This window comes from Protopterus annectens, chromosome 11.part0, assembly GCF_019279795.1.
Source record: "Protopterus annectens isolate FY-2018-M chromosome 11.part0, PAN1.0, whole genome shotgun sequence".
Classification (NCBI taxonomy): Eukaryota; Metazoa; Chordata; order Ceratodontiformes; family Protopteridae; genus Protopterus; species Protopterus annectens.
In genome coordinates this window covers 1,431,246,134-1,431,270,777 of record NC_056745.1, presented here as the reverse complement: position 1 = coordinate 1,431,270,777, position 24,644 = coordinate 1,431,246,134, and the positions used below count along the sequence as shown (strand labels likewise).

General features: G+C 41.6%; 1 protein-coding gene across 7 annotated transcripts in view; it reads left to right on the top strand.

Annotated features, from left to right (window-relative positions):
• The window catches only part of LOC122815888 (ankyrin repeat domain-containing protein 26-like), a 2,190,206-nt gene that overhangs the window by 1,497,227 nt on the left and 668,335 nt on the right, over positions 1–24,644 (top strand). For all 7 annotated transcript variants that reach the window (XM_044088730.1, XM_044088728.1, XM_044088731.1 and 4 more), the window contains one exon: positions 24,054–24,206. In XM_044088730.1, the coding sequence (XP_043944665.1) occupies positions 24,054–24,206 (153 nt within the window). The remainder of the gene's footprint in view (positions 1–24,053; positions 24,207–24,644) is intronic.

The window sequence follows — 24,644 nt, the reverse complement described above, 5'->3', positions numbered from 1 at the left end:
TAGAGTCTCCTCCTAAGAGGCCTTTCTGTTTTGCCAATGTAAAAACTAGTGCAGGCGGTACAGAGTCCTAAATATACCACTCCTTTACTGCCACAGTTTGTAAAAACTTTGGGCTTAAACAGAAAGTTCCTAGAAACAATGTATACACTTGGGGTATCAAAAATAGTGTTACATTGTTTACAGGCACCACATTTAAAAGTGCCTGCTTTGGACAACTGTGTACTCATTCCGGTAAGGTGATTCCCTTCAAAAATTTCTTTGAGGTTAGTATCCCTCTTTCTAATAAACTTCGGATGTGGTGGTATTATATTTTTCAATTCATCATGAAGTGAAAGGACCAGCCAATGTCTGTAGAAAATGTCTTCAACTTCAGAGGAATTGAGACAGTAAGTATAAATAAAACTGCCATGGACATGATCAAGCTTTTTGATGTCAGTATGGTGAACAGTCGCCTCTGTACCCAAAAGAGGGGGGTAGCATGTTTCCCTACTGTCCATAACTTGCTGGGCCAGGGTAGTTAAGAGTGTTAAAGGATATCCTCTCTCAAAAAATAGAGATTTTAAAAAATCTATCTCTTCTAAAAAATCATGTAAAGTGCTGGACATTCTAGAAGGTCTTAAAAACTGTCCTTTGACAATACCCTTTTTCTGGTAAAAGGGGTGTCCACTCTGAAAATGTAGATATGTATTGGAAAACGTTGGTTTCCTGTATAATTTAGATTGAAATACATTGTTAACTCGGTCCTTGTATAAGGTTACATCAAGGTAGTGCAGTTCATCGTTACTAATCGTATACGTGAAAGATAAAAAATGGGTAGCTGAATTAAGATACTTAAAAAAATCCAAGAACTGATCATGAGTCCCTGCCCAGAAAATACATATATCATCTAGGTATCTCTTGTAATGCACTAAATATTGTGCCCAAGTGGTGGAAAAGATAAACCTTTGCTCCCATCTGTGTAAAACAACGTTTGCATAGAAGGATGCACAGGGGGTACCCATAGCTACTCCTTTTTTTTGCTTGTATGTTTCACCATTAAAGTGTATATAGTTATTTTCTAGAATTGTTTCCATGTATTCAACTAACAAGTTGGTTACAGTGTTACCCAGATTGGTTTCAGTGCTTAGTACTTCATTAAACCACTCTAAGCCCACTGAATTTGGAGTACTTGGAAATAGATCAACTATGTCTATAGTGATCAAAAGAAGTTCCGGTTTATAAAGAGCAGGTTTTATTCCTTTAAGAAAATCCCAGGAATCCTTGCTAACATGTTCTAATGATGTACCGAACTGTTTTGTTACCTGGTCAATAAATTTCCCTAAAGGTTCTGTAATGCCTCCTGCCCCAGATACAATAGGTCGAAACTTTAGAGGGTCAAGACCTTTGTGCATTTAGTTCAGTTCAGACTCATTAACCAGCTCAAGAAAGAAAGTGTCAGAGTCATGAAACCTGACAAATGTACAACCCCGACTATGATACTTACATCTATAGTATGTTACAGGATTCTAATCAGTATGAGTTAGTATCGAGAAATGAAGCTAACATTGCCTATTCGAAAATTAGTTTTATGTTAACTGACCACTTACTTCAAGGTGCTGTCAACGAAAAGCTTTATAACTATTTGCATGTTAATAAACCAAAAATTCCTGTCATTTTTGGAATCCGCAAGATACACAAAGAGATACCTAGATGATATATGTATTTTCTGGGCAGGGACTCATGATCAGTTCTTGGATTTTTTTAAGTATCTTAATTCAGCTACCCATTTTTTATCTTTCACGTATACGATTAGTAACGATGAACTGCACTACCTTGATGTAACCTTATACAAGGACCGAGTTAACAATGTATTTCAATCTAAATTATACAGGAAACCAACTATTCCAATACATATCTACATTTTCAGAGTGGACACCCCTTTTACCAGAAAAAGGGTATTGTCAAAGGACAGTTTATAAGAGCTTCTAGAATGTCCAGCACTTTACATGATTTTTTAGAAGAGATTGATTTTTTAAAATCTCTATTTTTTGAGAGAGGATATCCTTTAACACTCTTAACTACCCTGGCCCAGCAAGTTATGGACAGTAGGGAAACATGCTACCCCCCTCTTTTGGGTACAGAGGCGACTGTTCACCATACTGACATCAAAAAGCTTGATCATGTCCATGGCAGTTTTATTTATACTTACTGTCTCAATTCCTCTGAAGTTGAAGACATTTTCTACAGACATTGGCCGGTCCTTTCACTTCATGATGAATTGAAAAATATAATACCACCACATCCGAAGTTTATTAGAAAGAGGGATACTAACCTCAAAGAAATTTTTGAAGGGAATCACCTTACCGGAATGAGTACACAGTTGTCCAAAGCAGGCACTTTTAAATGTGGTGCCTGTAAACAATGTAACACTATTTTTGATACCCCAAGTGTATACATTGTTTCTAGGAACTTTCTGTTTAAGCCCAAAGTTTTTACAAACTGTGGCAGTAAAGGAGTGGTATATTTAGGACTCTGTACCACCTGCACTAGTTTTTACATTGGCAAAACAGAAAGGCCTCTTAGGAGGAGACTCTACGAGCATTTGTACGACATCTCTAAACAAAAAGAATCAAATGCCTTGTATAAGCATTCTCTTGTCTGCAACAACTTTAAATTTAAATTCTTAGTCTTGGAACAAGTACTTCCTGATGCCAGGGTCGGCGATTGGGAAACAAGTTTAGAATACAGAGAGCTCTTCTGGCAACTCAGGTTGGAGGCAAGTAGAGCCCCGGGTTTAAATGAGAGTGTGAATATTAGTAGTGTTCTTAAAATTAGAAGAGCACGTCTATAGGTTTACATGTAAATATATTGTGCAAGGCAGATTATTGATTGTTGTATGGGTCTACTGTTGTAATATGATTTTTTAACAGCAATAGTATTTATGTTAGTAAGGTTTTTCAAAACCTTTTTCAAAATCTTTATCAGGTTTCTACTTCTAAATAAATGTATTTCAACAGATAAATCAAATATATTAAAAATATTTTAAACATATAAAAATATAGTTTATATAGTAGGTTTTTATATACACACTTTTTTAGATTTAACATATATACATTTATATGTACAGCTTTAGATGATTTAATTTATGTCTTCAGTCAAGTAATGATGTTAAGTTGTCAATCTCACCTTCATTCTTGCTGGATGGGTTCGGAGCCGATCCTCGGCTCCGACTCGGCACTTGCTTTAGCTCGAGAACTCCTTTTACCAGCTCGAGGCAACCCTATATCCCATGATGCAAGGTGGAACTACCTCAGATCTCGTTTGCCGCTTAGCGAAAGAGGTCTCCTTTGCCAGCTGAGGTGAGTTTTTTCTTAGTAAAATAAGAAAAGTGTAGTTAGGAGTTTATTTCCCTTTTTGAGTGTCAGTTTAGTCTGTAATCTAGTTACAGCCCACCCTTTCCCTCTTTTTCAGCCCTTTTTGTAAACTTTTATAAGTTTAAGTTACAGTAGTTTAGTCAGGCCTAGTTCCCCCTTGGTTATCCCTTCCTGTGTGTTTGTGTAGGGATTAAGTTGTGTGTTTGTGGGGACTGTTTGTGGTATCCTTGTTAGGATGTCTAGAGAAGGCAAGGTCTCAGGCTTCAAGAAGTGTGACCAGTGCTGTCAGAAAATGTCCCTGACAGACGGTCACACTTCTTGTGTGTATTGCCTGGGGCCTTTGCACCTGCAGGACTCCTGTGCGTTGTGTCATGCTTTTAGCCAGAGAGTCCTGCAGGAAAGGAGGAACAAACTTATCCTCCGAGGTTTACTTAAACCTGAAGGTTCTCCTCCGAAGTCAGGAAAACCTCATAAGCCACCGAAGGCTCAGGCTACAGTGTCCAAGCCTCCTCCGGTGGCTTCGGCTCCGTCGGAGCCAACATCGGCTCCGGCTGGAGTCGATACTGTTTCTTCCAAAGTAGTGGGTTCGGCGCTGGCCGGCTCCGATACCCTGACTACTGTGGCCTTGTCGGCTCCGGCTGGAGCCGACACTTTATCCAGCATCGGAGCCGAGATATCCTCGGCTCCATCTGGAGTTCAAGGGACTTCGGCTCCGATGGTTTCGACCCATAAGAGATCCCGGTCCCCTTCTATTATGAGTATTCACTTGGCTCCGGGGTCTCCTCTTTTATCGGAGCGGAGCCATCGGAGCCGGTCTTCGAGATCTTCCAGGCTGTCTGACCACGACTTGGAGAGGGTGGTAAGCAGGCTGTTGAAGTCTCAGGCACTGGCCCAAATGCTCCATAGCCCGTCTCAGCAGACTGCGGCTATAACCCCTATCATTGAGCTTCCTCCTCCGACTCCACACCAGAGTTCGGAGCCGGAGCTTCTTGGGACAGCGACTGCTTCGATGCCGGAGCCGATACATCCTTCGGCTCCGTCATCCTCGGCTCCGATCTCTTCCTTGAGACCTTCCTTGGAAGGATCCGGTCGTCGGGTTTCCACTGTCGGCTCCGAGGGGGCTAGTGGCATCGGACCCTTGTCCGACCCCGCTCTCCCTCTCGGGGCTTCGGCTCTGGTAAGCTCGGCACCGACATCGGCCTCGGAGCCTTCTCTCTCTTTGGAGCCGACCATTCCTGTCTCTTCGGAGCGGGTGTGTTCTGGTCTCCCGGGGAGAGGAGCCTTTGAGGTGATGAGGAGTGTCCTGGCCTCAGAGCCAGGTCAGCGGTCCGTCCCTCTAGCTCCTCCCTCATCAGTGCCTGCAGATGCCTCTTCCCAGCCTCTTGCTCTCAGGCCCAGGGATCCATCACCCCAGGTTTCCCCACTGGGAATTTCCTCCTCTTCCGAGGTGTCTCCTGATCCTGCAGGGGAACCCCCTCGGAAGAGGACGTGTAAGAGGAAACACACAGACTCCCCCGAGTCTACTACATCGGATACCGACTTAGATGAGTCGGAGGGTTCCCCCCGGTCCCCCTCTGAGGATGTCTCCTTTTCAGACATCCTTGAGCTCCTCAAACAGAGGGGAATTGGCCCTCCATTGCCCCGTCCGAGGTTGAGTCGCTATACCTGGCGGCATATGGATCCCGACCCCTCTCCTGCTGGGTGTCTCCGCCTTCGACCCACTCATGCAGGTAGTGGCTCGAAGGCGTGGGCTCCAGATTCTGTGGAACCTGTCCCCAGGAGACCATCCACGTTCATCACGGCCCCTTCGGATAAGCAGTTCCTTTCCAAAGGTGTCTCTGTGGATGCTATGGTGGTGGCGGCCACTAAGAAGGAACTGGCGGATCCTTCAGTACCTGTCCATCCTCCTAATAAGGATTCTAGGACCATGGACAGGTATGGAAAGCGGATGTTTTCTTCAGCGACCTTTGCTATGCGTTCGCTGAATTACCTTTGTCACTTCACCAGGCTTCAACGAGATATTCTCAAGGAACTGGGAGAAGTAGTCCAGGATCCTTCTGCTGCTGGGGCTCAGGAAAAGATTGCCTCACAGCTGGCTATCCTGAATTCCATATCTACCTCCTCCATGCGGCTCATATCTTATGCGGCCGATGGAGCGAGCAGGGCCGCAGGCACAGGTGTTGCTCTTAGACGCCAAGCCTGGATGCGGCTGTGTAATTTTGCGGACCCCTTTAAGGCGTCCTTCACCAACACCCCTTTTGATGGTTCGGCTTTGTTCGGACCTCAGGTGAAGGATACTTTGACCAGATGTGAGCAGGACGGTAAAACTCTTTCTGCCGTTGGAGTCCAGTTTTCCACTCCTTCTAGACCTTATCCCAAGGGTCAGAAGGGGAAGATGTGGTTCCGAAAAGCCCAAGGAGCTACACCGGACACACGTGGTCAGTTTACCCCTAGAGGCAGAGGGGGTAACAATAATAGATGCCGCCCTAGAGGCAGGGGGGGTCCTCAGAACCAGGGCAACAGGGAATCTCTTCCTGAGAAGCCCTTTCAGCATCCCTGAGGTGTTGCCCGACTGTCCACCCTTGGAGGCAGTCGGGGGAAGAATTTCACTGTACCCAGTAGCCTGGCAATCCCTATCCCAAGAGAAGTGGGTACAGTCGATTATATCCGAGGGTTACAAAATCCCCTTTGAAAGTTTTCCCATACCTCTACAATCCCTTCCAGACATCTCACCCGGTCAAAGGGATTTGGCAAGACAGGAGGTTTCAAAACTCCTGGAAAAAAGAGCCATCCAGACAGTACCGGCAGACCAAGCAGGATCCGGCTTCTACTCAAGATTCTTTTTGGTCCCCAAAAGGACGGGAGATTGGAGACCGATATTAGACCTAAGCAGACTAAACAAGTCTGTCAAGAAGGCAAGATTCCGGATGGTCACGCTGCAATCCATTCTGCCCTTTCTGGGCAAGGACAACTGGATGTGCTCTATAGACCTTCAGGATGCGTACTATCACATAAAGATTCAGAGACGCTCCAGAAGGTTTCTCCGCTTTCTGCTGGGAGCCAGTCATTACCAATTCAGAGCACTGCCCTTTGGCCTCACTTCAGCCCCCAGAGTGTTCACCAAATGCATGGCAGTTGTCACAGCTCACCTGAGATGTCGAGGATTCCAGGTGTTTCCTTATTTGGACGACTGGCTCCTCTCCGCCACCACCAAGCATCAGCTTCTTCGGTCCAGAGACTACACCCTACAGCTTTGCAAGAAACTGGGAATTTCGTAAATTTGAAAAATCCTCTCTGCTGCCTTGCCAATCTATCACCTTTATAGGCGCAGAGTTAAATACCATCAAAATGTTAGCCAGGCTAACAGATCAAAGGATTCTGGACATCCAGAAATTTGTTCAGCTTCTGTTACTAAGTAACAAGATCAAAGCCAGGTTTGTCTTGAAAGTTCTAGGCCTAATGGCTGCAGCCATTGTTCTTCTTCCACTGGCTCGCTTCCACATGCGTCTCCTGCAGTGGATGTTATTCACGCAGTGGTCGTACCACGATCTGCCTATGAGACACGAAATCTTGGTAACACAGTCGTGCAGGGCTCATCTACGATGGTGGATATCTTCCCCTCTTCTTCATCAGGGCCGACCCTTTGTTCCCCCTCCTCCAGTTGCCACAGTCACCACGGATGCCTCCCTGATCGGGTGGGGGCATTATCAGGGCAGGATGGTCCACGGACGTGGCAACCCATAGAATACCATCTGCACATAAATGTCCTGGAGATGAGAGCAGTGCTTTTAACGTTGCAAGCCCTCAACGACTTTCTTCCCACGGGGACTATTGCAGTACAGACGGACAACATGTCCGTGGTCTGGTACATCAACAAACAGGGCGGAACCAGGTCCTATCCCTTATGTCGAGAAGCTCTCAGACTTTGGCAATGGGCGATCTCTTCTCAGCGGTTTCTGATAGCAACGCACATCCCGGCAGGTCCAACCTATTGGCGGACAGGCTAAGCAGATCTATTCTGATGCCTCACGAGTGGTCTCTCAATCAATCTGTAGTAGATCAGATTTTTCTGAAGTGGGGCACCCCTTGTTGCGATCTTTTCGCTACCCCTCAAAACAGCAAGTGCCCAGATTACTTCACACTATTTCCCCTTCCAGGCCAACCCTTGAGAGACTCTCTAACCCAGGATTGGCCTCGGGGACTTCTTTATGCTTTTCCTCCCTTTCCATTGATTCCACAAGTCATTCAGAAAGCCACCATTTTGAGAGCCAAATTGATCCTCATTGCTCCATATTGGCCTCGACAAATTTGATTTCCGTCTCTACATCATCATCTTCTGGTGCAGCCCTGGCATCTGGACCCAGTTCCGGATCTTTTGATCCACCAGTCGGGTCAGCAGCACCGGGCCATTCATTCTCTCAACCTCACCGCTTGGTTGTTCCACTTCCTTCCCTAGCCAGGCTACCAATGATTTCTGACTCAGTCAGAGACATTTTAGTGTCTTCTTTAAAGTCGTCCACTAGAACTATTTATGCTAGCAAGTGGCGACGTTTTTCAATTTGGGCAAACGCCAGAAATATTGATCCTTTTACCGCTCCTGTACATTCTGTTTTGGATTTCCTGGCGGAGGTTTTTCATTCAGGATCTTCGTCATCTACAGTCAAAGTACAACTGGCTGCTATTTCCAAATATCATGTTGGCTTGCATGACAATAACATCATGTCTCATAGGTTATGCAAGGCCTTTTTAAGAGGAGTTTTTCTCCTAAAACCGCCTGTGAAACATCCTCCTCCGCAATGGGATCTAAACTTAATGTTGGCATCCCTAATTCTACCTCCTTTCGAACCGTCTGCTACGTGTTCTTTAAAGTTATTGACGTGGAAAACTATATTTTTACTGGCTGTTACTTCTGCAAGAAGAGTTTCTGAGATTCAGGCCCTCTGTATTCGTTCACCTTATCTATTTTTTCATAAGGATAGGGTTTCGCTTAGAACTAACCCTTCCTTTCTTCCCAAGGTTGTATCTCAAACCAATATTAACCAATCTATTGATCTACCAGTTTTCTTTCCTAACTATTCTGACAGAGCTGAACAGAAGCTGCACTTTTTGGATGTTCATCGTCAGCTCAGGTACTACTTGCATAGGACTAAACAAATTAGAAAATCAGACCAATTGTTTGTCTCCTATGCAGAAAATAGGTTAGGTCTTCCAGTTTCTAAAGTGACCTTATCTAGATGGTTGACTTCCACCATTTCCTATGTGTACTCTCTAAGGGGCAAACAACTATCTTCTAAGCCAAAAGCACATTCGACCAGGAGTCTATCCACTTCTGTAGCCTTTCAGGATAGACTTCCCATTGACACTATTTGTGCAGCAGCTACTTGGGCCACGCCTCATACCTTTGTGTCTCATTACAAGTTGGATTTGGCCTCCAGAGATAGGGCCAGTTTTGGTTCCACAGTTCTCAAGAGTCTGTTCCATTGAGCCACCCGGGATACAGGTGCTAGGGACGCGGTCCCATCCAGCAAGAATGAAGGCGAGATTGACAACTTAACATTTAGAAGTTATGTACCTACCATAACGCGTTCCATGTTAGTTGTCTTCTCTCGCCTTCTTTCTTGCGTCCCTCCGTCCTTCGCCCTGGCCTGGACAGATCTTGGAGAGTTCCTATTAGATTGCTTCCTCTGGAGCATTGTTATGAGGACTTCTTTTAGGAACCATGGTTCCTAATTTTGTTAGGATAGTCTTTAGCAGGGTCAGTTAGCTGCCAAACGAGATCTGAGGTAGTTCCGCCTTGCATCATGGGATATAGGGTTGCCTCGAGCTGGTAAAAGGAGTTCTCGAGCTAAAGCAAGTGCAGTGGAGCCGAGGATCGGCTCCGAACCCATCCAGCAAGAAAGAAGGCGAGAGAAGACAACTAACATGGAACGTTATGGTAGGTACATAACTTCTAATTTTTAAATATGAGTACTTTTTTAAATATGAGTACTTTTTTAATATATTAGTATTTTTTACTTGTAGTCAATTGATTTGAAATTAGTAGCTAATTAACTAACCATGTGATAGGGAAAGACTTATTTAATGTCGCTGTTAGTAATTGTTAAATTTATTTTCAACTTGAGAAAGCTCGGTACTTAGCTGAGCGAAAGCGCTTGTTCTTTTCGATTTATTAAAGTCCATTTGTAACAACTTACTGGCATCTTCCATTTTTTGTATTACGTTGGTCTGGTCTCAGCTTGAAGCTTGTTGTTTTTTGGCTTGGTTTCCTGTCACCCTTTACTTCTTGGTTTGAACGTTTATCCCCCAGAGATCCTTTTCTAGGAGCCAACATGGAGGCAAGAAAATGTGGTTTCCCAAATCCCAAGGGCCTTTCCAGGACCCACGCAAGGAGCCCTCCTGTAGAGGCAGAGGGGATGTGTTTGATAGCAGATGCTGCCCTAGAGGCAGAGGGGGTCCACAGAACCAGGGCTTTAGGGAATCCTTTCCCGATAAGCCCTACCAGCGCTTCTGAAGCCCTGTCCAGCTGTCTATCTGTGGAGGCAGTCGGGGGCTGTCTAGCTATGCACCCAAAAGCCTGGACCCAGTTGACTCAAAACTGTTGGGTGCTAAGCATAATATCCAGAGGATATTACATTCCCTTTTCTCTTCATCCCCCAAATTCCAAGAGCCTTCTCAACGTGCCACCCAGTCAACAGAAGCAGGCAGTACAGGAAGTCCAACAATTGCTGCAAAAAAGAGTCATCCAAGAGGTCCCAGTTGAAAAGAGAGGGTTCAGCACCTACTCCTGCTTCTTTTTGGTGCCAAAAAAGATAGGGGACCTAAGACCCATCTTAGATCTAAGCAAATTGAACGAATACTTAAAGAAGTCAAGGTTCCGAATGATTATGGTTCAGTCCGTTCTGCCAATGTTGCACAGTGATGAATGGATGTGCTCTATAGATCTAAAGGACGTGTACTATCACATCAAAATAGACACGGGCGTCCAGGATATATTTGCGCTTCCGGCTGGGAGCCAATCATTACCAATTCAGAGCACTGCCCTTTGGGCTCACAAGAGCCCCCCCCCCCGGGTGTTCACCAAATGCATGCCAGTGGTAGCGGCTCACTTGAGGCTCAGGGGATTCCAGGTATTTCCATATTTGGACAATTAGCTCCTGACTGCTCCCACAAGGCATTGCGTAATCCAGGCCAGGGATTATTTAATACAGTTATCACATTTTTCTGGGCATCACCATAAACATGAGCAAATCCAACCTGACTGCAGTACAGAACCTGGAATTTATAGATACGCAGCTCAACACAAGGGATCAGATAGCTTTTTTTCCCTTCACACCGAGTAGCCACTCTAAGAAATCAGGTACATGAATTATTAGTCCAACAGTGCCCCCCTGCTCGATTGGTCCTGCAGACACTAGAATCCATGTCAGCAGCTATTCTATTACTTCTTGTAGCCAGCTTCTTCATGCGAGTTCTCCAGTGGACATTAGTGTCGCAGTGGTCTATCCTCTTCCATCTGCTGTCCCATTCACATCAGGTTAGCTCCCATTTGCAAATGTCACTTCAGCTGGTGGATGCAGTCAGGCAACCTCATTCTAGGCAGACCATTCCTAAACAACCCCCCCCCCCAATAGCCACCGTGACCACGGACACTTCCCAGTTTGGGTGGAGGGGCATTACGATGAAAAGATAGTCCAAGGCATGTAGTCCCCTACCAAGACCAAGTTGCATATCCATGTCCTAGAGATGAGAGCAGTCCTCCTAATGTTGCAAGCCTTTCAGTACGATTTCCCCTTAGGGACTATTGCAGTACACACTGACAACATGTCTGGTGTCTGGTACATCAGCAAGCAAGGAGGAACCTGTTCTTACCCCTTGTGTAGGGAGGCCATGAGGGTGTGGGAGTGGGTGATATCTTCAGACCGCCTTCTAGTTGCAATGCATATCTTGGGGAAAACCAATGATTTAGCAGACCGACTCAGCAGATCATTTCTGGTTCCGCACAAGTGATCCCTCAGGTCAGTCAGTGGCAGACATGATCTTCAACCATTGGGGTCAGCCTTGCTGCAAGTTCTTCGCTCTGATCCCTCCTCCGGGGGAATCCCCAAGGGATGCTCTAGTCCACGATTGACCCCTGGGTCTTCTGTATGCTTACCCCCCTCTTCCACTCATCCCAAAGTTTCTTCAGAAGGCAAGCAGGTTGAAGACCTCAGTCATCCTCATTGCCCCCTTCTGGCCTTTTCAGGTGTGGCTCCCCTTCCTATGGTATCATCTGAAATATCCTCCTTTGATACCGGAGCCCAGTCAGGACCTCCATTCTCATCCGTGAGGGATGCAGCATCTGAATTTTTGAACCCTCAAATTGACTGCTTGGTATCTCCACTTCCAACCCTAGTGAGACAGTCCGGGCCTATATCCCCGGTCTAAAAAATCCTTCTAGCCTCACAAAAGGCTTCCAGGAAAAAAGTCTATGCCAGTAAGTGGAAGAAATTTGTTATTTGGGCCACGAGTAGAAACATTGATCCTTTTTCAGCACCAGTTTCATACGTTTTGTTATTCCTTAACACTCTTTTTGAGGAAGGTGTAGTTTCTTGACTGTCAAACTCCAGTTAGCTGCTATTTCCAATTTTCATGCTGCAAGTCAAAACCGTTATCTGTTCACTTTTAGGTTATGCAGCTCTTTCATGAAAGGTGTTTTCTTGTTAAGGCTGCCAATTAAGGACCCATCTCCTCCTTGGGACCCCACTCTTATGTTCCAGGCTTTTACCCAGAGACCGTTTGAACCAGCAGCTAGTTTTGACATGAAGTTTCTGTCATAGAAGACAGCGGCTGTAACTTCTGTGAAGAGGATTTCTGAACTACAAGCCTTATCCTCCAAACCTCCTTACATAAGTTTTCATAAAGACAGAGTGTCTTTATGCACCAATCCTTCCTTAATTCCCAAGGTAGTTACCTAGAACAATATTAAGCAATCCATTCAATTATTATAATTCTTTCCAAATTTCTTTAATAAAGGGGAGTATGTTCTCCATCTTCTAGATGTTCATAGACAACTTTGTTTTTATCTGCACAGGACCAAACAGCACAGAAGGTCTGATCAACTCTTTGTGACTTTCTTATCTAATAGACTTGGACAAACGGTGTCTAAAATTACCTTTGCAAAATGGATATCTGGCTGTATTTCATAGATTTACTCATCCAAAGGATTAGAATTCCCAGGCCGCATTCCACCAGAGCTGTGGCTGCTACTTCTGCCTTCTATTCTAGAATTTCCATTGATGATATTTGCGCAGCAGTGACATGGTCTAACAGTCACACCTTTGTATCGTACTGCATGTTGGATGTCATATCCAGGAGCAGGGCCTCCTTTGGTTCAATGGTGCTTTGGCATATTCTTCCATGAGGGCCATCCGGGATCTACGTGTCTGGGGACTCTGACCTTATCGTGAGGAGTAATGAAGAAGACAACCATCAAATTAAAAGTTTATGTCTTACCATAACTTGGCATCTCTGTTGTCTTCCTTCATTCCTCCTCACTTTCCCACTCAACCTTCCCCCTGCCTCTTTCTTCTAGAGAAACCTGGTTTATGATGGGACTCCTATCTCCCATGTCTGAACCTCTTCTGTTGTTTCTATGCTGTGTGGGTGTTGGATGTATAGAAATGGCAAACTCTATCTGAGGTACCCGGGTGGATGTAGCACATTATGGGTAAGATGTAAGAGTTTGGAAGTCATATCCAAGTCTGTAGAATGTTGTCAAGCCAGATCCGAAAGTCAGATCAGAGACCCTATCATGAAAAGGAATGAAGGAAGACAACACAAATGCCAAGTTATGGTAAGACATAACCTTTTATTAATTTTATCCCACTGACTAGCTGTCTCTTCTGAAAAAAATTGTCTTCCTTAATAACTTTGGAATCATATCCATAACCTATTCCTTAGATTTAAAGTGATGAAACAGACTTTTATTTTTTCATAAAAAAGTATTTGCATGTATCCTTGTGCATATGATCACTCTTATATAAAAATTATAAAGTTTGTTTTGAGCCTCTTGTTCAGAAAATTAACTTAAAGAAGCTTGTAAACATGGAAGTATAAGCTTTTCATGCTGTATTCATGGCAATAATATTAAAATGCCAGCAGGCAGCGTGTGTATCCCTTTGAAGGCCAGGTCTAGTTAGAATAAATACAATAATTTGGCGTGATTTAAGTACGTGTGAAATAATTATTTTTAATTGCCAGCCTATTAAATTAACAGTTTGGCAAAAAAAAAACCTTTTTTTTTTCCAAATATTTTATTGATTTTCAAAAAGACAAAACATAATTTCTACTAGAATACAAATGAAACAAAGACAAACTATATACAATATATACATATGGCCTATATGAAAAAAAATGAGAATAACTTAGAGAGAGGTAGTTACACATAACAAAAAAATCAGTGTAATTTCTCCAAGTACTAAGAAGATGTGGAGATCTTTAAAGTCTCAATGAGAGAAAAAAACTTTCTTCCAAGGATTCTTGATCCATTTATTAGGGAAGATTCTTGTTTCTTTTACCTTTGTTTCCATATGTATTGTTTCTTCTAGTAGAGTCATAAATTCTTGAAAGTTGGGCAAAATAATTATTTTACCAAACTGTTTGTGTAACAGGTTGGCAAATAAATATTTAAGTCAGTGTTCTGTTTTTTCATCTGATTCAACACTTGGGTTATCAGATCCAACTGGATCTGACCTTTGCACCTTTTAGAAGCTGTGGATCCTGGGCTGTGACTCCACCCCTATCCAAAATTCCCTCTCCTCCTCCAAAATGCTACAGATCTCATTTGTTGATCAAGACAGTCGCATTTTCGAGGGCTCTGATGATCTTTTGTGGCTCAGCTAAGTGTAGTGTCTTTTTTCTCTCTCTTTAATGCCATATCTTGGCACTAGTTACTCCTTTTTTTCTTATCCAGTCTCCCTGATTTATTTTCTATATTCTTATCTTAAGAAAAGTATGTCCTAACTCTTTCTTTGATGACATTTGTTCTTAATAACTATTGACAGAAGTTACCTATTTGCATTTGTGCTTATAGAACATGTCTTTTTCTTGAATATTGTTTTTTTCTTGTAATAGGGGGTTGTAGCATATTGTATGTGGGACAAAGATTATGACTTTAAAAAATCTACTGCCTGTGGCCATAAAATTCTGCTGTAGGACCCACAGGCCCTTTTTTGTTTACTTCCTAGGAGCAGCATTTTGGTACCAGGGCCCTACCGGGCCTTAGGAATAACTTAGTTTTGAAAGGCCTTATACCCACTCAGATAAGTACATGCACCCTGTCTCCTTCCTCAGCCAGAATGCGTGAAAAACAAAAAAAACAAAAGAAAAAGAGAAACCAAAAGACAAGGACAAGGCTTTTAAGAAAAGACCAGAGAAGTTCAGAAAACTATCCCGGTCCAATCAGAACCCTTGGGTTTGGCACCAAATGGCTCTAGACAAATGGATGCGTTGCCTCCTCAGATCTGGTCACCTGTACCTCCACCTCAATTTATGCTGGAGCCAATAAACAAATCCTCTGCTCCATTCTTTTTTGCAGGAGATGCACTCCTTTAAATCACCTTCAGTGGCATCATCCTCCAGATCCATTAATTTGTCAAGGAGCCTGACCAAGGTAGACATTGACAAAATGATACAGAGATTCCTTCAGATGCAAATCCAGCTTGGGTCCTTTCAGCAGCGTCCTATCTGGATGCACCAAGACTGTCTCCAACCACCACTTCATTCGTGTCTCCCATTCCACTACAACCACTAGATATGAAAAACCATGGCCCAAGCATCCTCAGAGTACCCTTGTTGCAGCTGACAGTCCTTTTTACTTGAACTCTTACTGTGTCCGTTCTTTCAGATCAGGATGAGTCTCAGAATGAAAGCATTGGTGCCAGAGCTCAGGGAGGTGAGTCGACATCAAAATTTTTCAGAGCCATCTCTTACCCCTCAGGGCTTCAACACTAGATTGCTCTGCTCCGATGTCTGCTTTGGAGTTGGGGTGGGTTGGGACTGTGGACGCTTTTCTAGATTGTAGGGAGGTCTTTTATGACACTGATCTCTGTTTCAGCATTTGAGGCTTTCAAAAGGTTTCTTGCCTGGCCATGAGAAGAGGTACTTTCTTCAGACTAAGCTCCATTCCAAACCCTGTATGGACACTGCATCTAACTCTGCATATCCAAGTCAACAGGGACAATTAACTTCCTTCAGTCTCAGGCCTGTTCACCATGCAAGCTCACAGTCTGATTCTGAGCTATCTCCAGAACACCCATCCAGGCAGATTCCCAGTAAATAGACTTGCAAGAATAGCCATTTGGAGTTGGAGTCCTCCCCAGAATCAGTCACAGAAGACACAGACTTGGATGATAGGGAAGGCTCCCCAAGATCCCCAGTAAAGATGTCACCTTTGGTGACATTTTAGAATTGAAGCAATATGTTGCACTGGTCCACTGACACACCTTCCTCTGAAGAATATGTGTTCCTCGATGCTTTTGGAGCTGGCTCTTCTACCTTCTGGGTGATACAACCTGCTGATGCTTTGGTAGATCTAGTAGCATATACTGAAGAAAACTGATAGGATTTTAATTGCACCAAAAGACTGAGCTCACTGGAGCAATGGTCTTCTAGTAGATGCCATAGTTGTGCCAGCAGCCATCAAGAAAGAACTCTCCAAAGAGAATATCTCTGTCTGTCCTTCTAAGAGAGAGTCAAGAGCATTGGCCATATTTGGGAAATGGACATGTACATCAGCGACTTTGAACTGCCTTGCACATATGGCTCTGTTCCAGAGGGACTTGACTTGAGAACTCACCAAATCGCTCTGAGCTAACTTACCTTTAGATATCCAGAAAACAGTGGAGCTCCATTTGCCTGTCTTACAGTTGATGTCCAGCATTTCCATGCGTCTGCTTTCCAGTGCAACTGATGGTATGGCTAGAGCAGCAAAAGGCATTGGCATAGCTATCCTCTGACATGCCTGGATACGATCATGTGACTTTGCAGAAGGCTTCAAGACATTCTTCCTTAATGCCCCTTTTGACAATTCAACACATTTTGGTCCAGAGGTTAAGAAGTCTCACCAGGAGCGAGCCATTGAGATCCACTTCTCACACTTCAAAGTTGATTTTCCAGAAAACAGAGGGGGGGGGGGGAGTAGATGTAGTTCAGGAAATTCTAAGGGTTTCACCAAGATGTTTTTACTGGCAGCCCCTGCTGAGGCAGTGGGGGGGGGGCATCGATTTTTAATGGGGCTGAAGCAGGCTACAGAATCAGGGATTTTGCTGTCCCTTGACCGAGAAATCCTTCCAGTGGTCCTGAAGGACTGCCCAACTACTACACTCTGGAGGCAGTTGCAGGGTGCTTATCCCTGCACCCTCAAGCTTGGTAGGCCATCACACCAAATATTTGGCTGCTGAGGATAATCACTAGAAAATGCATTATTCCCTTTGTTTCCCCACCACAAAAAAAAAATATTCCCACAATACCACCAACTCAGATGGAATCTGCAACAGCTGAACGTTTAAAGCTGTTGGAAAAAAAGAGTCATCCATCAGGTCCCATCAGACCAATTAGGATCCACAGTCCATTTCAGGTTCTGTTTAGTTCCAAAAAAAAAAGAATGTCAGGCTAGTTTTGCACCTCAGTCATCTCAGTCAGTGTGTGAAACAGGCAAAGTTTTGGATGGTCATTGTTCAGTTCATTCTGCCTTTACTGAGGAAGGATTGGATGTGCTCTATAGATCTCCAGGATGTCTACTACCATATCAAAGTAGCCAGGCAATCCAGGAGATTTCTCCATTTATGTCTGAGAGCCAATCATTTCCAATTCAGAGCACTGCCCTTTGGCTCATCACAGGCCCCTGGGTGTTTGTTAAATGCACGGCAGTGTTGGCAGCATAACTCAAATGGCTAGGGTTCCACATGTTCCCATACTTATATGGTTGGCTCCTCACCACCCCAATCAGGGATCTTCTGAACCACCAATGGGATATCTTGCTCACGTTTCTTCTCAAACCAGGGATCACAGTGAACCAGTTAAAGAGCCAGATGATACCTACACAACAGATAAGAGTTCATTGGATGCCACCTGAATATGACCAGTCATATAGCCAAACTCCCAGAGTCCATGATTGTATCTCTGCATCAGGTAGCTTTTCAAGTTCTCCAACACCCTTTGCCCTTACAATACTCAATAACATTGGTTTCTCATCCAAATACCATATAAGAGCTCTTCAAGGGACCCCTTCTGTACAATGGTCTCAGTTTTTACATCTTCTTCATGCACAGATTCATCGGATACCATCTGCAGATCTCACATCAGATGGTGCTTGACCTTGATGGCTCTCCTAGAAGATCAGCCCTTTTTCCCACATCCCCTACCGGGGTCTATATTAGGTAAACGAAAGTTTATCTAATCAAACACTGACTAGAACAAAAATCCCAGAACTCAAAACCGCAGTTGAGAGATGGCGGTACAGTGAAGATGGGAATATCTGCCCTTTCCTCACTGTAATGCGATCTCGGAGTTGGAATATATATTTAGCGGGGGGTATGGGGCCGCAGCCCCCCCCCGTCCAATTGCGGTTTCGAGTTCCGGGATTTTCGATTATGTCAGCGTTCGGTTAGATACACTTTAGTTTATCTAATATAGACCCCCCCCCCTACAGCCGTATTAACCAGGAATGCTTACCTCTGGGGTGGGGGTTGCAGGGGGCCATTTTGAAAGAACTTGTGATATTAAAGTAAGAATGTGCTTTATCTTAATTCTGCTGTATTCAAGCTTTACATAGTAACAAGACAAGAGAGGCTGGAGAAAAGCATGGCAAATTATGCCGAGGGATGTAAAAGGGTATTGATTAAATTATATATAGAAATAAAAGACAATTTTCCTTATTTATAGAGATGGATCTCTAGACTAATGTCCTTATATTAAGGTGTAGACAAGACTTTTTTTAAAGCAGATAGGCTTGAAAAAACAAGAGAATATGATGAAAGTCATGAAAAATGATAGTTCTTTCTTGCACTTGTGAAATTATTTGCCATTTATTTTTCCATTGGCACCTGCTTTAAGCTAGAATTAAGGAACAAACATGCTGGATCTTTTGTTACAACCTCTGGCTTTGAAGAACATTTCAAACATAAAAGACTAATGATTTTTAAGGAAAACAAAAAATGTTACATTTGATGCTAATAGCATTTTATGAACAATAGATGTTGAATCATTATGTACTGTACTTCCACATAATTATTATATTGAAACAGTGATTGATTCATAGAGAAAAAAGAACAATGTCACACCAGCACTACATGAAAGAACAGGTAAACTTTTAGATATGGTGCTAAGCTACATTTTTTTTTACATTTAGTGAAAATTACTATAAACAAAACACTGGTGTCATGGGGCAGCTATGGCTCCTAGCTTAGTCAAAATAGCCCTAGGCAAGTGGGAGGAGGATTATGTTTTTAACAACAGAGAATAAATGCAACATATCACAGTGTATCTGTACTTTATTGATGGCATCTTTATTGTGTGGAAATGAGACAGTGCTAAATTAGATTTTATCAACTGTCTGAATCAAACCACCAGCTTCCAGCATTTCACCTCTTCCCACAGTGTCACCTCGGCAGTCTTCTTAGATATACAGATTACTAAAGACTTGGACCAAGGTAAAATGGACACAGATCTTTACAGAAAACCTACCAGAGTAAACCTCCTGCTGCATAATAAGAGCCTCCATCCCACCAGGACAAAATATAATGTATTTAAGTTCCAGGGCCACAGGTTGGCCAGGATCACCATGAAAAGGGAACCCTTCTGTAAGAACCCAAATGTTCTTGAAAATTACTTTTTGGTGAGGGGATACAAAAGAAAAAAGTTAAGAAGCATTCTGGAACCTATAATTTAACTAAAAAGTACAACTTCACCAGTACTTAACATTCCTTATAGGAGGGTTTTAAAGAAATCTATGGACAACAAATCTAAAGTCAATTGTATCTCGGCTTTTACTGTTGACTGTTACAGCATTATTAATATTATTAGAGGGAACTGGGCCACAATTACTGAAAGATCATATCTAATGGACATCCTTGGAGAAGCTCCTTCCTTTGTGTATAGGAAAGCCAAAAACATCAGGAGTTGGGTTGAAGGTAGGCCCAGACCATTGGATACATGCACCAATAAGTGTGGAGCCAAATGTGTTTTTGTCAGGACATACAGGAGGGAGGGAGACATGTTTTTCTCTCCTTATTTAAAGAAACTGATTAAAACCAAAGCAGGAGGTGACTGTAACTCAATGCAGGTGGTTTACAGAGCAAGCTGCAATGACTGTGAAGCATTCTATGTAAGGAGAACACTCAACAGACTTAAAAGAAGGATTTCTGGCCATCTTTCCGAAATTAATGCTGAATGCAAGAATAATGCACTGGCTCGGCATCTGCACCTTCACAAAAGACACACTGGCTTTAAATTTCAAGTTATTGATCAGGTGGACCTTTTGGAACTGGAAGGAGACATCCATAATGTTTTAGAAAAGCGGGTACTTACGTATTATCGCAACCAGATGCTCACGGTTGCGACTTTCGTTTATTTCGGTAGAAACGAGGCCATGAAACAGTGTAAAGTGGCATTCAGAGTGTGTATTGCTGGGGAATAATTTTGGATTACCTTCGGGAACAAAAACAGTGACCTACTGTGGCAGCTGAAACTGAACTCTTTTAGAAAACTGGGGCTTAATTATTATTGCTCCATAAAAAGCATACTAGAACTCAGAAAACTGCCTCACTATTTAAAAGACTATTAAAAGTCTGATATGGGACTGATTAATGCTGACATTACACACTAATATTGTTATAAACAAATACCAAACATTGTAAATATTTTACAATGAAAATAATTGCATTGGTACTGTTTTCTGATATTTTTACTCATTTAAACTAAGTGCTTTCTTAGACACCTTAATGCTTTATTTCCACCTTAGCAATTATACCTATGGTTTTCAGCCTGCTTAGGTGTTCACTTGTAGATCTATACACATGTCCATTTATATTATGATATGTTTTTTACACACAAACCTGATGAAGTATTTATTTGGTGTAAAAGTGATATTCATTAAAAGTGTTTCAGTTTATAAGTTGCTAATATTTATTTTGATAGATATTTAGTGGTAGATCTTTTTGTTAGTTAATTAGTCATTTTGTTAGTGAGTTGTTTCTTAATTAATAAAGTTTGGATTAGTAGGTTATCCTTAATAAGCTGTTCTTATATATTCTAATTTGTCAGTAGCTTTTAAGTTGCAGTTTTAAGGTAGCACAGTCTCAGTTTACACTATGGTGTTAAGGGGAAGATGGACTTGGTTAAAGGAATGAATTTAATGCTTTTATTGCCCTTAACAGAACCACCTTCTCCAACCACTCTCTTGCTCCAAATAATTGGATTATATATAAATTATATATAAATTAATGAATGTCTTTAATGCTTTTCATTATACTCAACTAGGATTGCTTGTTTGTGTGTTTCAATAAAGGATATTCCATTTAGCTCAACTGTGGGCTACCTACTATTTTATTATTTTGTGGTATGTATTTTAAAGTTCGAATTTTATTAGTGAACTAGGTGCATAATATATTTCAAGGAGTGAAGTTCACACCCTCCAAAATTTCTGCTTGGTGTGTATTTGACCAGTATAGGTTGCATACTGGGTTTTCTGAGACTTTGAGGGATACCACAAATTTTTCTTTTTACATTTTTTATTCTAAGACAAAGGGATATACCAATCTCATACCTTCCTCTCAACGTTGTCTGCTTGCTGGCATAAGCTTGCTTCTCTTTTGGGCTGGGGTACAGGGAATAATCATTTCCCACAAATACTCTGGTGTCCCAGTTTTAATGCTTTTCCTGTCTGTCATAATTTTGTGAGGAGTAGCTGACAAATGGAGACTGCTGGAATGGCTGCACCTTTACTAATATAGATCTTGGCTGCTTTGTCATGGCCATATTTGAAGCATGCACATAGTGTGACCCCTCAGTTAGCAAATCTTACTTTGGAATACCAGTCCAGTTTTCTGTTTGCAGTTTCATAAAATACTGTAGCAAAAAAAAATCTCATTTTTTTCAATATGTGCTCTGTCTTCTAAAATTTTGAAACAGTTTTTAAGAAGCCCTATGTTCAGCTTGTCTTTTATTCATTTAATTTCTAATTTCTTTTTTTAAGCCTTTTGTCATTTGATGCATGTATTCCTCCAGTGTCTCACTTGTTTTAAACACCCTGAGTCTATTTGCTTTGTTTTCCTCAGAATTACTGAAAGCCACCTCCAGTACTAAAGCTGAAACTTGTGCTGCGTTTTGCTGAATAGCTGCAAGGTTCTTCCTAGCCAGAATCTTTTTCTTTTTTCTTTTCTTTTTTTCTCCTGGTTGATTTTTCTTTTTCTCCAGATTTCTTCGTTGCTGGTATCAAGGCAGTATAGTTGCTGACCAGTAACTGAAATTTACTCAAATTGATAAGTTTACTGGCTTTTTATGAAAAATTCTCAGTTTTTACACTGGGGAACTCTACTTAGCTTGTCGCTTAGTGTGCAACCATCATTGCAGTTTGTCTTTATACTGAATTTTAGAATTTCCATTTTCCCCAGTTAGAAGAAAGTCATAAGTTATGATTGTTTCTTGTTTTTAGCAGCTGCCGAAGTGTTGATTTAGTTTTCTTAGGTGTTGCTGGGTTAGTTTCACTTCTTGGGCAATATATTTGATGTAGAATGGGACCAGTCCATATATCTGATGTAGAATGGGACCAGTCCGTATAATCACTGATTGGGATGATGCTGATGTTTTATATGAAAGAAAAACATAAATTGAGAGAATTGCAAATTCTTTTGTCTGCAGGGAGGAATAAGTATAAGTCTTACTGGGTACAAAATATCATCTTTAATGTAATTTTGCTTAAGTAGTTTGACAACTGATTATCATGTTTTCTTTTTTTTTCTCTATAAAGTTTTAGTAACATAGTCATTGTCAGATGTAATGACATTAGAGCTTGCTTTAATTATTGTGTTTGACCATGTTGTTTTCATTACTAACTGTTATGCAAGTAAAAAAAAAATGTCACTGTTGTTGACCTTAGTGGTGCATTGTGTTTTAATGTTAAAAGTTATCCCATGGATCTTTGTGCCCTTTCTATGTCACAGAAAAGTCCTTTCTGTAGTATTAGTAGTTTGGGAAATCACTGATGTACTTAGGAAGCGTACTGTGTCACTCATTTCTATCTTTTCAGGGATACCAGATATTCTTATGTTGTTTCTTCTTATTGTTTTTTTTCTCATGGTCCTCACTTTTTATTTAGTAATGTATTTTGTTTTAATAAAAATGATTTTTGGTTGTCGTCCTCCTTCATTCAGTTTTCTGTATCATTTAGTGAGTTTTCTATATCTTTGATTTGGATTCCCTGTTGTAGAATGATTGACTTGAGAATTGCAGGTTGTTTGACACAATTGTCTCAGGTTGGTCTGTTTTCAGAAGGAGTTCTTGGATAGAAAAGACAGTTTGTTGGAATTATATTTTTGGTATCAAGTCACTGGAAGAGATTTTGTTAAACTCATGGTTGTTGTAGTCTGATCCCAGTAATTGCTGAGGAAAGTTGGTCTGACGGGAAAATAGTTGATACTTCTTTTCTTCTTAAAATTGTATCGGAAAGTTCTGGAGTATTTTGATATCTTTCTAGTTCAGCCAAGTCGTCAGTCTTTTGGCAGAATGATAATTTTACTCCACAGAATTTTGCAGCAGTTGCTGTGTGTCCTCTGTCTTGGAATCAATCCATCTGTCGTGAAATTTTGTAATCATATCTGGAAACGATGTGAGGATTCTTACATTTGCAGTTAAGATCAAATTCAGTTCAAATTGGCTGTTAAAAATTGGAAAACTACAATATTTGCAAAACATCCAGTTTAACAAATTAAGCATCTTTAAGCATTCTGTAATAAAAAGTTATAATTTGTGTCCAGAATAGCAAACGTAAGAGTATTGTTGTTGTTGTGTCGTTCGGCTTTTCCCGGTTAGGGGTCGCCACAGCGGAACTCCGGTCCGCTAATGATTGGTAGTTGATTTTTACGTGCCAAGTTACTAGCCCTGATGGACAACCTTCGACGAAGGTACACCCATTCACGCATGTCTCCATGCAGAAGACGCTCTAGCTGACAATTGAACCGGACAGCGTCTTACTGTGAGGCGACAACGCTACCGCAGCACCACCACAGCGGGTACCCACTGTGCCATTGTAATGCCCATTTATATTTTTGTTTAAAAATGATACTTTTTTTCAAATGTTGTGTATAAAAATTATATTATTATAAGTTCATTATGTAGCTGCTGTTTTGCGTTTGACTCTAGGAACACAGTCTGTGGGTGTTTTATAAGTAACTGTTCCAGTATTTTCTAGGAAATTTTCATGAGAATTTGTCAAACTATTTTGAAAGTATGACCATATTATATAGATAGAGCAGACAAGTCAGAAACATACAGTTATGTCTGGATACAGTCTTCTTGGAAATGGTCACTAGTAAAGGGTTGAAGCAGGTAAGTGATTTAATGTGAATAATAAGGCAGATTATGTAATGAAATTAAATGTAAATAGTTAATGCAAAACTACTGCATTTAAAATGTTTGATATAGTTTTCTTTCGTTTGTATTAAGGGGACTGTGAGGCAGCTACAGCAGGAGCTGGCTGATGCCTTAAAGAAACTCTCAATGTCTGAAGCTTCACTTGAGGTTATTACACGGTATCGTAACAGCCTAGAAGAAGAAAAGGCATACTTGCAAAAGGATCTTGACAAGCTAAAAGATAAGGTAACAACATTTATATGATGTATAACACATTATATATGGTAAGTAGTGCTTGAGGTTTTCTTCTTAATGTTTTTTTTTTTTTTTTTTTTTTTTTTTAACAAAAAACATCTTTATTAAATTATCACGTATGACACAGGCAGTCTTACATTTATATAAATGAAAAACAAACCACACTGATACCACTTTACTTGCAAACATTATGCATTACTTATAATCTATCCAGTCATTGTCAGTTATGCATTATATACTTGGTGATAGCCCTTTCCACTTTATGTTGACTGTGTCATCGTGCTAAAGGTTTTTGTGCTCTAGAATTATTATCAAAAAACAGTTGCTTAACAGTAATCTTACTAAACTCATGCATATTATTGAGGTAATCCCTTATTTTCTGTGTAGTATTCTGCAGATGTTCTTCATGTTTCACTGTTGCAGTCATCA